At 38.8% G+C, this 17,276-nt stretch overlaps 1 protein-coding gene across 1 annotated transcript in view; it reads left to right on the top strand.

The window, feature by feature from the left end:
• Window positions 1-17,276, top strand: part of arsb (arylsulfatase B) — a 121,905-nt gene that overhangs the window by 104,620 nt on the left and 9 nt on the right. The window contains exons 7-9 of the mRNA XM_042058546.1: window positions 2,221-2,291; window positions 12,473-12,619; window positions 16,833-17,276. The exon at window positions 16,833-17,276 is cut by the window's right edge and continues 9 nt beyond it. Of these exons, the coding sequence (XP_041914480.1) occupies window positions 2,221-2,291; window positions 12,473-12,619; window positions 16,833-17,101 (487 nt within the window). The 3' untranslated portion in view covers window positions 17,102-17,276. The remainder of the gene's footprint in view (window positions 1-2,220; window positions 2,292-12,472; window positions 12,620-16,832) is intronic.

Below are 17,276 nucleotides of genomic sequence, written 5' to 3'. Positions count from 1 at the left end.
ACGGAGGTGTCTTTGTCGTTAACGTTAGAAAAAATGCAACGTTGGTAAACTGGCTAGTAGTTACATTAATATGACAAGTTGATGAGGTCCATGCTTCATATAACGTTAACTTACGTTGCTTTATCACATCATAAACTGTACTGACTGTGTAATCTCCATGTACAGTCAATGGTTACTCCATGTTGAGATGGCATACATTCAGACTGAGATATTTGAAAACAGCAAAAACTAATAAAACCGACTAAACATGCATCGACTCTTATGGGAGCTGTTTGCTAATCTTCACCTCAATGACCAACTTAGCCTACCGTTTACAGTAACGTTAATGTAGCTGCTAACGTTAGCATGTAATTCGCTGTCCGTATTTCTGTTGTTAGCTGATTAGTATTCACCATACTAATTTCTCACAGTCTGTAATCAACATAATAAGCTCTCTTAGACGTATTTAAGAACAACAATAGACAAAAAAACTTTTCAGTTGATACACAAAACTTACCAGACAAGAACAAACCGAAGACTGTTGTTTGTGCTGTTTAGCTAACTCACAGCCGCTAAATTCATTCAGCCAGCTAGCCTTCGGCGCCGGGTCGACCTCGACCATTATCGACCTGTGTTGTGGAAAGGAGAAGGGGGCGGGTTTCACTCGACAAGGGGCGTGTTTAACTCACTGAGTGGGCGTGCCTGACCGTGACTCCTCTTCACTGCGCATGCTTCAACTTCTGCTGCGCAGCCGCACTTCAAATTGGTTGCAAATTTTCCAAGATGGCGTCGCCTCGGCGGCTTCAATTCCATAGAACACTGCTGAATGCAACCACACTGTCCAGTTCTATATATACAGTCTATGGTCCAGTTGTTAGCATGCTAGCTAGCCTCTTAGCTAAGGTAACATTTTAAACGGAGAAGTGTAATTTCTTTGAAATGACAACTAGCTGAATAACATTACTGACATTAGTTAAAGTGGATAGTTTATACTCAAGCAAATTTGGAACAGTATATTAAGTTTAAGCGAAGTCCTTCAACTACTAGTCACTTGTTAGCGCATATCTGTATTGCCATAGCTACTCCCATCCACTTGTATGGCGTTTTAAGCTAGCGTTAACTAGCTAGCTAGCTCGGTACACATGACTAATTCAATTATTTATATCATTCCCTAAAGAATGATTCATTGGTATCATACATGATTATAGACAATGATAGTGTGAACAGAATTATGTTTATCTGTTCTTATTGCTTATTAAGAGTGAAAGTTTATTTAGTGACGTAAGGTGACACTCCCACTTATGCAGACCGGAACTGTCCCGTTTTGCTCCCATAGTAATGAATTACGTTGCTCTATCTTGCTAGTAATCAAGGATCTTTGGTCACATGGTTAACATAGTTAGCATGTTAGCATTGTTAACATAGTTAGCATGTTTAACAAAACGGCTAGAAAACGTTAGTTAAGTTAGCTAAGTAGCATGGTTAGCATAGTTAGCATTGCTAACATAGTTAGCATGTTTATCAAAACTGCTAGAAAATGTTAGTTAAGTTAGCTAAGTAGCATGGTTAGCGTGTTAACATTGCTAGCACTGCTATAAAACATTAGCTAAGTAGCATGGTTAGCATAGTTAAAAATCTTAGCATAACTGCTAGCAAACATCAGAGCCATTCCAACTTTCAGTTATCGTCAAATATCTACCTATACACAGCCATTAAACTATTTGAATATCAACATTCATTAAACTGCTAGAAAACATTAGTTAAGTAGCATGGTTAGCATAGTTAAAATCTTAGCATAACTGCTAGCAAACATTAGAGCCATTCCAACTTTCAGTTATCGTCAAATATCTACCTATACACAGCCATTAAACTATTTGAATATCAACATTCATTAAACTTCCAGTCTGTCAACAACTTTTAAACTATTTACCTTCAACTTTTAAACTGTCTACTTTTAAACTATCAACTTTTATTAAGCTATGCAACCACCATGTCTATCCTAGCATCACCGTAGTAACCATCTCTGTATTATCTGTTTTAACTATACATGATATTTTACATCACAACTTTAGCATTTTCATGCACTGGTAATTCCTTGGAATTGCATTTCTAGTTGTTTACGATATTTTGATCAGACACATTCCTTTGCCATCACGTCTTATGATTTATGTTCAATTAAGCTAAATGATGTTTGCACAGTTCTGCTTACATCCCGGTTCGGTTGTGTTCTCTTTATCATAGCAAAAAGATGTCTTCTCCCAGACTTGAGATACTTCATAACATTGATCCACTCTATGTGGACATTGCACCATGTAAGTATTGCACTTGGATTGCTTTAGCCTTTCTGTTTGTCCTGTTTGTTTGTTTTTTAGTTTGTTTGTTTGTTTGTTTATGGAGGACGGTTAAACGTTCCACAAGTGATCAGTGTATGTTTTATACATTTAGATTGTTTAGGAAAAAAATAACCCCTGTACAGTAAGCCGTTCCAGAGTATAGTGCGGCAGGTTAAGTCCATATTCCAGGACAATCGTTCACTTTGTGATACAAGCACCAAAATTGGCATGAATAATCACTAGAACCTACTTTTTGAGGAAAGCACATTAGCCACCTGAAAATCCAACATGGCGGCCATTTTTCAAGATGGCCGCCACATCAAATGTAAGAAAAAACGTTTTTGCTGTAGAACTTTAATGGCTGGGCGTATTTACATGATCTAGGCATCAATTTGTATGTATTTTAACATGGCAAAATAAATGGTGCAAAGAAAGAAATCTATTTCAAGGCTAGTTTCCAAGATGGCGGCCAGAAATAGTTGGACTGCACTCGAAAATCGTTTATCGAAGTTCACTCTCGAATATCGTTGATCCTCTTTCTCACTCGAATATAATTTATTCTCTCTCTCGAATATCGATCAAGGCCATACTTCTTTAAGTTGGGAAGACTGATGTCATAAGAGGCAGATGAAGAGTCCACAGTTTCAATTCTGGGAGCTTGTGATGTCAATGCAATTGGTGATGTTCTCTTTGATCAGGTCTTTCAGAGAAGCAAACTTCACTTTGTATTGTGAATCATTGTCTGCACTCATCCCCTTCTTCTTTGCAAACAATAATGTCAACTATGCTAGATGGCTTAGAGACATGATCTCTTTACAACAAACACATCCTCAGTTGGCCAATGAATTTCAGCAAGGGAACTTTGTGGTCCACAAGACCCACAGAGTTTTCCGGATTGGCTTTTGATCAAGCCCATGAACAGGCCAATGCAATTGTCAAAGGTGATGGTGGTGCCATTGGAATAACTGAGAACCCATCAGCCCTAATGCAATGGATGGTATCTGGACCAGAGTTTAATTATTTGGTTTCTCAGTATGAGTCTGCATCTCAGGCCAAAGTAGCTAGTGAGGATATCCGACACCATGAACCAGACTAACCAGTCTCGGAAATCCTTCACAGACAAGGTCCAGAAGTTGTTTGGTGTGATGAAGGACCTGGGCAACCCTTTTTAGGAGGAGTCCAGAGATCTTCTCACACTAGAGTCAAAAGCCATTGCACACCCTAGTGCCGCTGAGCTTGTTGGCCCTCATCTTGAGTGCATGCTTCAATGGTTTGGGTGATTAAGCTTCGTTTTACACACCAATTAAAAAGAACAACACTGACTTCTTTTGCCAAGAGTCAGGTTCAGGTGACCGTAAGAAGCCAATTCTTTAAGCATGAAAACCAGTCTTTCCCTGCATCATTGAGCGAAGTTGAAGTTGAAGCTTGTCAACATTCTGGAAACTCTTATTTATCCTCCAGACAAAGGATGAGTGTTCTCTTGTTTATTCATTGTCTCCAAAGGCCTCAGTGACATTTGAAGAATATGCTGTTTAAGAAGTTATTCCAAAGATACATGCCTATCAAAGTACTGGACAGACATCGTATTTGACGTTTACTGCAATTCCAGTCTGAAGGCTGAAACACGATCAAAATGAGGCAAGGGCCGCAGAGTGTTTGACAAAACTAAAGTACCACCTAACTGGAAAAGCTTCCTGCGAGACAATGACAACAAGACTGAACTTTTTGGATTTCTAGCTTACCTAATTGTGTCTTGGTGTCCAGACAATGTGGTGATTGTGACCAAAGAAGAAAATGTTCTTTGCATAAACCTGACAGCCTGGAAGGCCTAAGTACTTGCAACCATGAAGAGGCTGACACTAGAATCTTTCTGCATGCCTTTCATGCAGTTGCGTGTAACCTATGTTGTGTTGAACCTGTGCGGATTGGGAGTCGAGTGTGCTGACAATTGAGCTAAAAGCCCAGGCTACTAGCTCGCATGCCAGCAGCACTCTTGAGGCATCGGGGAGTGAGGTTTACCAACGTTCCACACACACAGCTAAGCTACATGCGCAACAGAAGAAATTTGTATATATTTAACTGAAAAGAACATGCACTTACTTACCCCCCTGCCCCTGCTGAAGTTACCTAACCAACATATGTTTTATTAACAAAAAACGATTTAATTATGCTAGAATTAGTACTAAAATGTGCTATTTTTCCCATTAATTGCATCTATCTTCACAATTTAACACATTCTTTGACATGTTATCGTAGAATTGGAAAGTCCAGACCCTTTTACCTACAGTGGGGAGAATAAGTATTCGAACCCATGCTAAAGTTGACTAAAAAGAGGAATATAAAATCTGTTAGAAATTGATCTTAATGCCTTAATTAAAATAAATGATTAAAAATCCAACCCGAACACCAATTTTAGTGAATGAAGAATGTATCGTAAATAAATAAATGTTCTTCCTTAAAATACAGGGGTAATAAGTATTAGCCCCCTATGTTAAATTCCTATAGAGGCAGGCAGATTTTTTTATTTTGAAAGGCCACTTATTTTATGGATCCAGGATACTATGCATCTTGATAAAGTTCCCTTGGCCTTTGGAATTAAAATATCCCTACTAGTGCTGTCAAACGATTAAAATTTTTAATCACGATTAATCGCTGAATTCCTATAGTTAATCTCGATTAATCACATATTTTATCATATGATTAAAATTCTATTATTTTGCATTTCTGAACTTTCCACAAGTCCATATTAACAATAAAGCAATTATTGTTTATCTTGATTGGGATTCAAATGAAAGCCATACAGTGGGCATCGCTTTCAAATGGCCACTTCAGTCGCGCATTACGCGGCGTGAAGCTACGTGAAGCTTTAGTACCACTTTCAGCCACTGTGCGTCGCTCTGCCACTGTACATCGCTCTGTCAGTGGTAATTGTTACCGAGAGGAATCCCAGCCTACGAATTCAATAACAAAATAAATCGTAATTAAACATTACCTCGATTAAGGCTACTTGGGTATGGCTTAAGGCTTGACTACACGGTGGTAGCAAAAATCGAAATCTGCTTTTGATAGCCTACCGGTGCCGCTCCACAAAACGAAAAAATATCTTAATTTGCTGTCTACTGTATGTTATTGTCAGTGTTGGGGGTAACGCAACTACGCAAATCAAAACAGTGTCTTAATTTGCCCTACTTCTTGACTGCAATGTAGTCAATTGACTGCTTGACATGTCATTTTTATTTTTCTGTACAATAAACAAACACATCTGCTTATGCCGCAGAATTACATTCATATTTGGCTGACTGCAGACGCGCCACTTCCCTCCCCATATTCCAAGATTAAGATAGTAGCCTATGCAAAAAGCACTTCATACTATCGTAAAAATTCGTTAAAACGAATAGCTATTTGCAATTTGACAAAACACTGGTCCTCATTTTGCGAATGCTAGGACGATATGAGCCTGTTGCATTTAGTTAGATGTCCGAGTCACGCATAATGTTTGAAAACCACTGGCTCGTGATCACAATAATTTAACACACGGCAGTTTGATAGCCTACTTTATCATGTCCCCATGCCTACATTTTTGTGAGTAGCATAGAGATCGTTAAAAACAATAAAGTATGGCTCTCCGTTTGGGACATCGAAAACTTATATTTTTAATAGACTACCGTCGAAGATGCTGACTTGCAAAAGCCTCGGGATAACACGTTATCTCCACTATCATCAGTCATGCCCCTTGATCAAAGTGGGGAATGAAATAAAAGTTTGAGAACCACTGGTTTAACAAGTTACCTGCAGTCCAGGGGCCTCATTACAGAAAAATATCCTAACTGCTTGTCCTATCTTAACTTAAGTTTCAAAGATAGGAAAAATCCTATCTTCCTATTACAGAAGCAGTTCCTAAACTCATGGCTGTGTCCTATCTTATCTCAGACCTCCTATCTTATCTTAACTTAAGAAATCCTAACCATAACTGTCAGTTAGATTTTTAAATCGGCAATCGTCCTGTCATGCCTGTTTCTATGATTAGAATGTATACAACACTGCCTGTATCTATGAGAATGTATCTATTAGAATGTCAGGTTGCAAAGATGGTGTTCTAAAGACAGTTGTTTGCTCAAGATGGACAAACCATAATATCAGATAGAAATAGGTCTAGGTTAGGCCTATGTAGGAAGAAAGAGAGTGTGTCAATATTGATTCATTGGATGAACAGGATAAAAAAATGGAAAAACAAAAAACATATTTATAATAATACATACCAGTAATAGTCTAATATTCTGTTATAATTATTAATATTTAATTGTTATAAATATTATAATTGTTTTAAAACACATAGCTTATAGGCTACATTTTTAAGTTTTCACTTAATTAACTTATTTAGTGAAATATGCTTTATGGTGTCCCTAACAGCCATGTCCATCATCTTGTCATAGGCTAGGCAACCACTCTCACAAGACTGTTGCAGTCAGTTTTGGCAGTTATTTTGCATTTAGGACAGGGTATGTGCCATCCTAAGTTAGGATTCATAAGTTAGGAAATTCTTGAGTTAGGATGGTTCTGTAATGGCCAAATTCCTATCTTAAGTTAAGATAGGCCTTTTTCCTAAATGCAGTTAGGAAACATGCTTCTGTAATACCAAAAATCCTAAATGCCATCCTAAACTGAGATAAGATAGGATTTCAGAGTTAGGAAGTTTCTGTAATGAGGCCCCAGAACACACAGAATCTGTTGCAATATTCTGATGGTCGGCAATGATATCGGCAAATGTTTGTTTTCCAAAGTAAGAATTTCACCTTCGACAATGAATAGCTCATTACACTTGTTACTGTTAAACGTAGGCCTACCTGGTATCATTACAAACATTATTCTGTGTCCTAAAACTGGCATATTTTGTGAATAGGTCTGTGAGTAAGGAGTCCTCTTGACTTCTTTTAAGCTGTCAGAGGTGGGAAGGTGTGATTTGTTGGGGGCAGGGCACAAATGTCTGATGGCCCCCCTTCCCCCCAGCCAACGTGAATCGGGTGGTTAGTTAATAGGCCTATCGTGAAGATTTTTCCTGCCATCTAAGGCACGAGCGCATCTGTGAGGCCAAGCCTCACCAAGTAGCTCGTTTGTTTACAACTAACATTCCATTTAATTAAACTGCTTTATAGGCTATGCCGAAATAGTTTTCAATATTTTGAATATTAGTGTCGGGTGAATTGAAATGTTCTCAAAGTATCCTTATGGCTGAAAGCTGCTTGGGATCCCCCCCCCCCCCCCCCCGTCAAGCAATATAACCATACAAACGCGCTTCCTGCACTCATTGTTTCATAAATTAAACTCATAAATTAACGCAACGCAACACAACACTGACCCCGCTTCTCTCGCGTCAGTCACTGACATGAACGAAACAGAACCCGCTTCTCTCACGGCAGTCACTGACAGTAACCTAGAATAAATGCATGGGGAAAAACACTTCCCCATGACAAAGACATCGTAAAACACTGAAAGTTAATATTTTGTCACTAGCAACATACATCTGTCCTTTGTCAAATGTATTATGTTCCAAGTAGCCTATGCGTTAATTCTGCTTCATAAAGTTGAACAAATACATTTGCTTATTTCACAGAAAATATAAATAGCCAGTTAGGGTCTACAGTACAGAGTTGGTAAGTTATGGTAGGCCCGATGGAAGGGCTGTTATGAGAGTATTAAAATATGGAATATACTACGGGAAAACATTAAAACGGCAAGACAGCGGGGGAAAGTTAAAATACATGATAAACACGGAAAAAGTTGGCATGCATTGTTTCGGTCCCCGTGCACAGGGATTATTTGTCATATTATTAATCACATATGATTATTTCTGAAATTGTGCAAACAGGCGCAACACATTTGAAAAGGAAGGACTGGTAGCATGCAAGCTCACGGGAAAGATTGATTTAAGAACGTTATCACAGTGTGTGGCTGTGGCGCGGGCGGAAGACAGCAATTGGCAGGGGAGGGTCATGTCTTTTTTAACAATTCTGTCGGAGGGTCATTGAACAATTTCTAGCAGGCAAGAGAGTGTCATGCAACTTTTGACTGAAGCACTCAAAATTCCTCCGGTGGCCCCTTCAATAAATAACGAACAGTCCCTAGATTGCTGCTGGGCTATATATCTTGGTTCATGTCTGTTAACAACTCATTGCCATCAAACGCATAGCCTATCTCGCGGTTGCATCCATTACAAACAAACATGCAATGTGAACGTCTGGGATTGGGGAGAGCACTAAATGCTCTACTGAATAAGCACGAAGTCAAACCTTTAAATGAAAATAACTCTTTAATAATAATAAAAAAAATTAAAAAAAACGCTAATGAAGTAAACTTGTGACCATCAAACATCGTTTATCGCCTGTAACTCCGTGATAACAGGACGTAACAGGAAGGCATTTGGCTGAGCAAAGGAGAATATGCTCTATATTTTGTCCAAATGATGTCTGTCTATCATAGTTGCACTCGGAGAGAACCAGAATGTTTAATTTGTCCTGCGTTTCTTCTACGGCTGCAAACGGGATTCACTCGCAGTTAACCAAATATTTCTTTATTAGGGCAGGGCAGGCATATTTCTGGCTTTTAAATTATTTCTAAACCAGTCTGCTAAAGTCTGTAGTGAAGTCTGTGTAGGGTTTTCCAGGCTCCATTTCTTTTTACGAGACACCCTCACTTGAGCCATCTACCGGTTGTTTGGGTTGTTGCAGCGTCTCACTGGAAAAATACAAATTAAAGCCGCGTGATACCGCGTGATCCCACGCGCGGACCGCGAGTGAAGCTGGCCAAGTCGAAGCACTGCCCACTGTAGGTCTATTTGATTATTTCAAATCAAATTTCAAAAGATGTGCAGCAGACCTGAGGCAACACAATATATTCTTCAGAAATATAGCTGATATAAACTGAAATAAATGCTACTGCAGAAGTGCATGCACAAAATAAGGAACTTTTCAACATGAGTGCATTGCCATTTTATAGGCCTACAGTCTATGGTGCACTGTCACTTGCCACACACATCAACGCCGAAGTTTTTAACAGGCAAACACTGGATGAACAATGGATTTTATGGAGCAGAGACCAAATATAACCAGAGACTTTCTAATGTGGAGACACAGTACTCAAAAAATACTCCATAGAAATGCATGGGGCTAGTTTGTCACGCCAATATGGCCGTTGTCTACACATATCCCACCCCTTCCTCGGCAAAACGTCGACATGTAAATACATTGAGCCAATCATGTGGTGTGATGTGAATACATTGAGCCAATCATATGGTGTGTTGTGAAGACATCGTGCCAATCATGTGTTGTGATCTCGCCGCTGGAGCAAGATTGGTGTTGTGAAGCCTTGCGCACGCGCAGTTCGACCCAAAGACTGTGCCCGATGAGTGCCCATAAAACGTTGGTATATGGCCGCCGAGTGCAGAGTGCATCGCAAATAGTAGCAGCCAAAGATGAATGTTGATAACAGAACAAGTGATGGTGAAAAAATCTTTGGCGGCACACAACTAATGCGTCAGCCTAGGCTACTCTTTGGCCGGCTCGTTAGCCCAACCAAGTGTGTGCAGCATGCCTTTTACGTAGCCTACTAACGGCGCATCATAAAGATACATTTGATCTGCATCACGCCCCATTTTAGCGGAAAACATGTTAACATTATATCATTGAAAGACCGCTAGTAATCACACGTTGACGTTACATCTAGTTATTAATTCACAGGACATTCAATCATTTTACTAACACGGCAGTTATGAAGAATTGTGTTTATGTAACTTACTCATGTCGAAACGATGTACATTACCAACCTTATTCGCTTGCAATACCCCATGTATTATACAAATTTAGCATGTACACTTACCATATATCCCATGCAAAAGCTTGCTAGCTAGCTAACTGTGGAACTTCAGTATAACATACCCAATTATCTCACCTAGTTGTAGGAAATAGGCTACGTTCATATTACAAGTGATAGAATGAATGTGTGACTTATGTTTAGTTGATGTTATGACATGTAAAGTTAAGCTTGCTAGTCAGCCACGGGCAGTTTGACTGTGCCTATCGATACATTCGTGACACTCCTGTTAGTAAACTGGAGAGAGCAAAACATAGGAACATGGTCACATTAATCCCATAAACACACAGAAAACTCTTACACCAACCTTATTTTCTGCCTTTTTTTCATGTTTGTTTCAAGATTTAGTAAGTTTACTATAAGCACGTTTCGCTGTCCACTTTGATGCAGCATAGATTTCCATTATATCAGTCATCTTCTTCCCCCTAAAAGGGGGCGTGTATGCAGCACATACAACGTTCTGTTCCATTCCATTCGTCAGTGCGTATTGTTTAGTTTCCGGTCTGGCTAGATCGGTGTGGTGTTGTAGTTGTTCTAACGTTACTAGTTGTTGCAACAGCATGTGAAAAAACTACAAAGTTTGTTACACAAAAATAAACATTAATCTCGCCAGAGGACGTATAATATAGGCTTACATATTAGGCTAAGGCTTATTCTCAAATTCAGATTGCGTTAGGGGACAGGATTATTAGCCAATTTCAATTTAGAGATTTTATTTTGTCGGACATTTCATTTTTTTTTCCGGCCAATGTCCGGTAATTACCGGACAACGGAAACTCTGTGAAGGGTATGTGGTGATGTGGGGCTATTTTAATTCCAAAGGCCAAGGGGACTTTATCAGGATGCATAGTATCCTGGATCCATGAAATAAGTGGCCTTTAAAAATAAAAAATCTGCCTGCCTCTATGGGAATTTAACATAGGAGTCAAATACGTATTACCCCTGTATTTTAAGGAAGAACATTTATTTATTTATTTACGATACATTCGTCATTCACTAAAAGTGGTGTTCTTAAAGGTTGGATTTTTACTCATTTGTTTTTAATTTAGGCATTAAGATCAATTTCTAACAGATTATTTTATATTCATCTTTTTAGTCAACTTTAGCATGGGTTCAAATACTTATTCTCCCCACTGTATATTAAGATATCAAGATCATCAAAATATGATTATCCAATCCAAGTCAAAAACCAAGTATAATGGCTTTCAATGGTGGCCATCTTGGAAAATGGCGGCCATATTGGATTTTTTGTGTGGCTAATGTGCTTTTTGGATAAAGTGGGTCCCAAAGAATATTTGTGCCAAGTTTGATGCTTGTATCACAAAGTGAACGATTGTTTCACTAATCTGCCGCACTATAATCCGGTTTTGAATTTGCAGCAATATATATATATATATTGCTTTTTGCAGTTTGTCAAAGAAGCCTTAAAAGATCACAAAATGCTAAGCATGCATGTAGGCTATTTGAGTTTCTTAAAGCTGAGCTGTGCTTAAATTGTTCAATACATGATTTCATAACAGGCCAAATAGAAAATAAATGTTAAATAACGTACAGATTTACAGTTCTATGTAATATTTCATGTTTTAGTAATGTTTCATACAGTGATGCAGGTCTACTGCTGTGATTAGGCTAAATACAACTTTGATCAATTTTATGTATCCTACAGTAGGCCTATACCGGTAGTTAACTTTGGTATTGGTGTCCTGACGTGTGGCCTTTGTGCCCCACGCCAAATATGCCCAACTGAAGGCTAAGTGGCCTTGCCCTTAAATTGATGAAATTCCAAGCCTGGACACGACAATAACATAATAATTATCTTTGTGCTTAAACAAAACAAAAGGGTACACTGTTGGTCTCCCACCATATGTGCTGCCATCATCACAAATAATTTGTCCCTAAACATTGAATCCAATCCACCATCCCCTCTGATTTATTTTTTTTACAACTAGAGTACTGGTGGACTGTGAGGGTCATTCAAATAATTGCAATCATTCAACTTATATGTTGTAGTCACTCTTGTAGTGATGAAAGTTTACAATGAAGTGATCTTATGTCAGTCACTCTTGCCCTGCCTACAGTTTGGTGAACTGTAAAAAAGAGAATTATGGTGATTTTATGGTAATTATGGTGAACTGTAAAAAAGAGAATAAAAATGTTTCAAAATCTAAGCCATGACCTGTCATAGCCATATATGTCAGAAATATAGGAATCCTAAGATCCTGATTGTATGTGGTTCATCTGGTAAGAACAGTTTATTTTACATCAAAATGAATGTTTCATGTGTATTTGTTCAGGTTCAAGTGACCCTGGGCTGACCTTACCTCCAGAATTTGCTCATAGGCCTGTGCCTATCTCCAGAATCAACCAGTCTGACAGTTTTGATGTTCGCATCCATGCTGCCATCCGCTATAGAGAGTGGAAGCTACTGACCGGTTACCCAGGTAAAATCATGAAAACATATGGGTCCAAGACTCTGGTCTGGGACAAAATTATTTAATTTTGAGAGAGAATGAAAATTTAATGGTTGGTGATATTTGACCATTTGGCTTTTTGGTGCCAAAATGGTATGTGTTGAAAGTAGTATTTTTGTTCTTGTGTGGCTCCTCTGGTCTTTTCTTGCCTGAATTTTCATCATCAGCAATGTACAGTACCCTCCAGAATTATTGGCACCTTTGGTAATGTTGACTAAAAACAGGTATAAAAAATAATCTTTTGATGATTCATTCATAACATTACTACGACGGAGTATTAGGGCCACACATGAAGAAACAAATATTTTTTGCCATGATGAGATTCAACTCGACGTGTCGACTTTAAAGTCGCCATGTCGACATTAAACTCAACATTTCGAGAATAAAGTTGAAATATCATGTCGACTTTAATCTCGACGTGTCGACATTAAACTCAACATTTTGAGAATAAAGTTAGTTTGGAGAGAGAACGACCGCTCGGGACGATTGAAAGGGAGGACGAATGAAACATTGCAGTTTTCTTCGAGTGCAACAATGATTAGACATAGGCTAGGCCTACATCATGTGGACAAAACATAGAACATATTAACCTCCGTTGCTTAGCCAAATACTTGGTGAAGTCTCCAAACAGGAAGTGAGGTCATTTTTAAGCCAATCTTTGGACAATTGCCATGAAATTTGCTGTGAGTGTTTATTTGGTTGTTAAGTCTGATGCCACATATCGTCTTTGGGCCCAACATATTTTCGTCCAAAAAAGTAGTACAACCTGTGAACCTGTTCACCATCATCTCCGTTTCAGTGAGGGTAAAAAAAAATCACTTGACTAACAGACAGGGGCATAGCCAGGATTATTTTATAGGGGGGGGGGGGGGGCAGCTGGGTCCAGACTTTTTATTGGGGTGGCACTTGGGAATCAAAACTACTATATGAAAACTACTCAAAATGTTTTGAAGATTAGGATAATTAACTTACACTTAATAGCCCAGGCTACTTTGGACTGTCTTTAGACTTTGAAAAAACAAACAACAATTCCGACTGCAAGGTCCCGTACCAAATTGAACCAAGCTAATTGTCCCGAATTTAAGGATGTTTCAGAATGATGCAAAGCATGACCAGCTACAGACAGCAAGTGGTAGACAGAGTGTGATGACAAAAGGCTACCAGAGACTGTTTTTGAGTCACATCATTGCAAAATTTTATATGATGATGCATCATTCCACAAAATGGTTTGTCTTCTATATCAAGTTATTCAATATGCCAAACATATAGCCTTAACTCAAAGTTTAGGCTTATGTCATTTTGATCAGCTACAGACAAGGAGTGACAGACAGAGCCTGATGTCACTTAGGCTACTAGACATTGTTTTTGAGTCACATCTTGCAAATTTCCCCTGGGGATCAATAAAGTATCTATCTATCTATCTATCTAAATTTCATACGATGATGCATCATTCCACAAAATGGTTTGTCTTCTCTATCATCAAGTAACTAAAACAGCTGTTTATGTCATTTTGATCAATAAAAGTCTAATATGCAGCCATGTTTAAATTCTGCTCACTGCACAGTGCACATCCATTTTAATGTAATGTAATATTCAGTATTTATCATTGAATGCTTAGCTGGAATGATGTTTTTCACTATTATCCTATTTTTAAAGCAGACCTACCTGCAGGCTAGCCTAGAAATCTAGACGCACCCTAGCGGCAGCAAATTACATTTGCTGCCAGGGCTAGTCTAGCAACTCTCTGTTGGCTTGTGAGCTGGAAAAATTAAACATCTATCAGGCCAATCAAATCGTGTATAGAGACGTTAGGCGAACGTCTAAAATACACTCATGAATCATATGCATTATACTGAAACAAACACAACAAAAAGACTACATTAAAAACAAAATTAATATGTTTTTAAGTCATCATCCAGGAACTGTTTGTCTACTTTTCTAGAAGGCAATGGTGAATAACATATTTCAGTTTTTATGTGCATCTGCATACATTTGTGGTATGGGGCAAACAGGGTATCACGCTAATGACTCCAGGCCTGGCGGGTGTGTTAGTTCCAATAGTATATCAGTCCTTCAGTCAAAAAAGAACTCAATGTTGCCGATGCACACCAATGTTGCCCATGCAAATTTTAATCCAACCAGTTGTGAGAAGTGCAAAGTGCTACCAAAGTGCAAAATGTTTTTGGTCCCATTCAGACCATCATCAGTGCAAACAATCAAAGAGGAGAAACGCCTTTAAATAGACAGTGTCTAGTTGATGCTAGATCTGCCAATTAACTAGCCTAGTTAGGCTGAAGTGCAGTTGGCACTCTGTAAAGCGCCATTAGACATGTGTAATAAGTGAAATTAAATTTTATTAAAAGGCATTGTCCACCTAATAGGTGGTTGACATACAACATACATATACAATGTAAGGTGAGAAATATAAAATAAAAAAGTATATTGGAATAGAAATAATGAAGAAAATAAATAATAATTTTGGAAACTATCAAGAATGCAGACATGGAATATTCATTGGGAAACTACAATTCAAATACCCATTCACCATAATGGTGTTAACAAGTATGTAGATATACACAGTATATTAAGTCTAGAGGAAACGTGTGAGGTCCAACTCATCATTTAAATCATTGGGCTGCAGTTTTTAAATGAAATATCCACCATGCTTCAAGTTGGAGGAGAGCCTGTGCCGCACAGCTCCTCCTACGGGTGAAAAAGACTATCAATGCCGAAGAATTTTAAATCAGATACTGAGTGATTGGTCTCAGAAAAGTGTTGCACAACTGGTGATTTTGGATCCTTTCTACTAATAGCGCTACGGTGCTAATTGAAATAAATATATGACATTGACTGAATTGCAAATTAGGAATGTCCTAATGTCATATTTTTTCCCAGTGGAGAAGCTGGTGAAAGTGTCAGTCTTATGGACATGATTACATGAAGTGCAATTATGACTAGGGAAAAAGTTATGTCATCTAAGCATTCGCAGGGACGTTTAGAAGGATTAAAAGTGTCTGAGTCTACCAACTTATCCTTAAGGTTAGAAGACCTAGAGTGAGTGAAGAGTGGAGAACTGGGAAAGAGCTCAACCAAGAGTCCAACCAAGTCCATGGGCCGTCTGCAGAGCTCTGGAGACATGGATCTGAAGTCCTCTGTAGTTGGAAACGCACCCCTGAGTCGTCCGGAGTAGATGCTGGAAATCCAACACAGATCAGCAACTCTCAGTGGACCTCCGATAGCGACGGATCCTCTATTCCAGTCCTGAAATTCCTGCTCGCCTCTAACATTGGAGTGACGCTAGTTAAGGCAGCTAGCAGGATAGTAGCAGCTCAGTGGACAGCTTGTTCTGGTAGGCAGCCAGTCTTTTTGGTTTCCGACAGCCTACACTCTGTAGGCTACGTGCCTCTCTGACCATGGCGATGACAGCTTTCATAGCAGTTCCCAAAGACCGCAACATTAACGATAGCAACAGATGTCTCAGATCAGCCATCAGCCCAATAGACTTTGACCGGCAGAAACTTTAGGCGTACAGTACAAAATGCAAAAAAGCACTGAAAGTAACGCCTATAAGATGTTACTAATAGACAAATACAAAAACAGAACAAAACATGACATTAAATTACGAAAATTAAAAAAATCAAACAAAAACAAGATGCTAGACGGAGCGGCGACCACACCAGCGTTCCAGTCACCTAGCAACCACTTTTTTACACACTTTTTTTTTTTTTTTTACACTTTTTTTTTCAAATATGAGTAGCTCTGAATGAATGAAAAGACAAACATTTCTAGTAATCTAATTATAGTCACGACATGATCAATTCGGTGACATCCAGGTCAATCAAGATGTACACTGTTTACTATTAATACTAGTCATTAGCATATTCCTATGAGGAATGATTCCAAATTACACTTATAGTAGGATTCTATCTTTTAATTCCTAATTACACTTACAGTAGGATAAAGGCACAGTTGCAAAACATTTAGTGAAATAGCATTATTTCATTTTTATCCCACTCATGGCATAGCAGACTCCAGCAAGAGCCACATTGTTATTGTGAACGTTTGCTTCCTCTTTCTAAGACGAAAATATTTCTCTTCTCTCAGGCTGCTGGTAAGAAATGACTCCTTGCACCCATACCTAATTTGCATTTCTACTCATAACAACAATGTGTCCCTCTTGTAGGCTGTCCCCTTTGGTTTCCCAAACCAGGATCAGTGTCAAGTCCCCAACCCTCTCCTCAGTCCCCCTCTACAAAAGCAGGAGTCTGGTTATATAATGTGGAGCAAGACCCTGAGGAGCGGGATGAGGTGTCCGTACTCAACCCTAAGGTGGTGGACTTTCTTCTCCGTCGACTTCAGCATCATCAGAGGGATGCCAAACCAATTGTTTTTCCAGATGATGATCCCAAATGTGATCCTGGACCCAAGGGAGCCTGGGGACCCTGGGTATAAGTGTGTCTTAACAAGGGCAATGTAAATTACCAAAGTAAAGAGCTGTATGTTGATATTGGAGGTGTATGGGAGAGATACATTTATAGCTGTTTGCCATTTTTATGTTGCATTGAACTTGGTTTCTCAAAGGTGTTTTTTTTCTTTGTCTAATCCCTGTGCTAAATAAAAGTCTCTT

The sequence above is a fragment of the Alosa sapidissima genome, chromosome 13 (assembly GCF_018492685.1).
Source record: "Alosa sapidissima isolate fAloSap1 chromosome 13, fAloSap1.pri, whole genome shotgun sequence".
NCBI lineage: Eukaryota > Metazoa > Chordata > Actinopteri > Clupeiformes > Clupeidae > Alosa > Alosa sapidissima.
The sequence above is the reverse complement of the archived record's forward strand: the minus strand, read 5'-3'. Positions and strand labels throughout refer to the sequence as shown.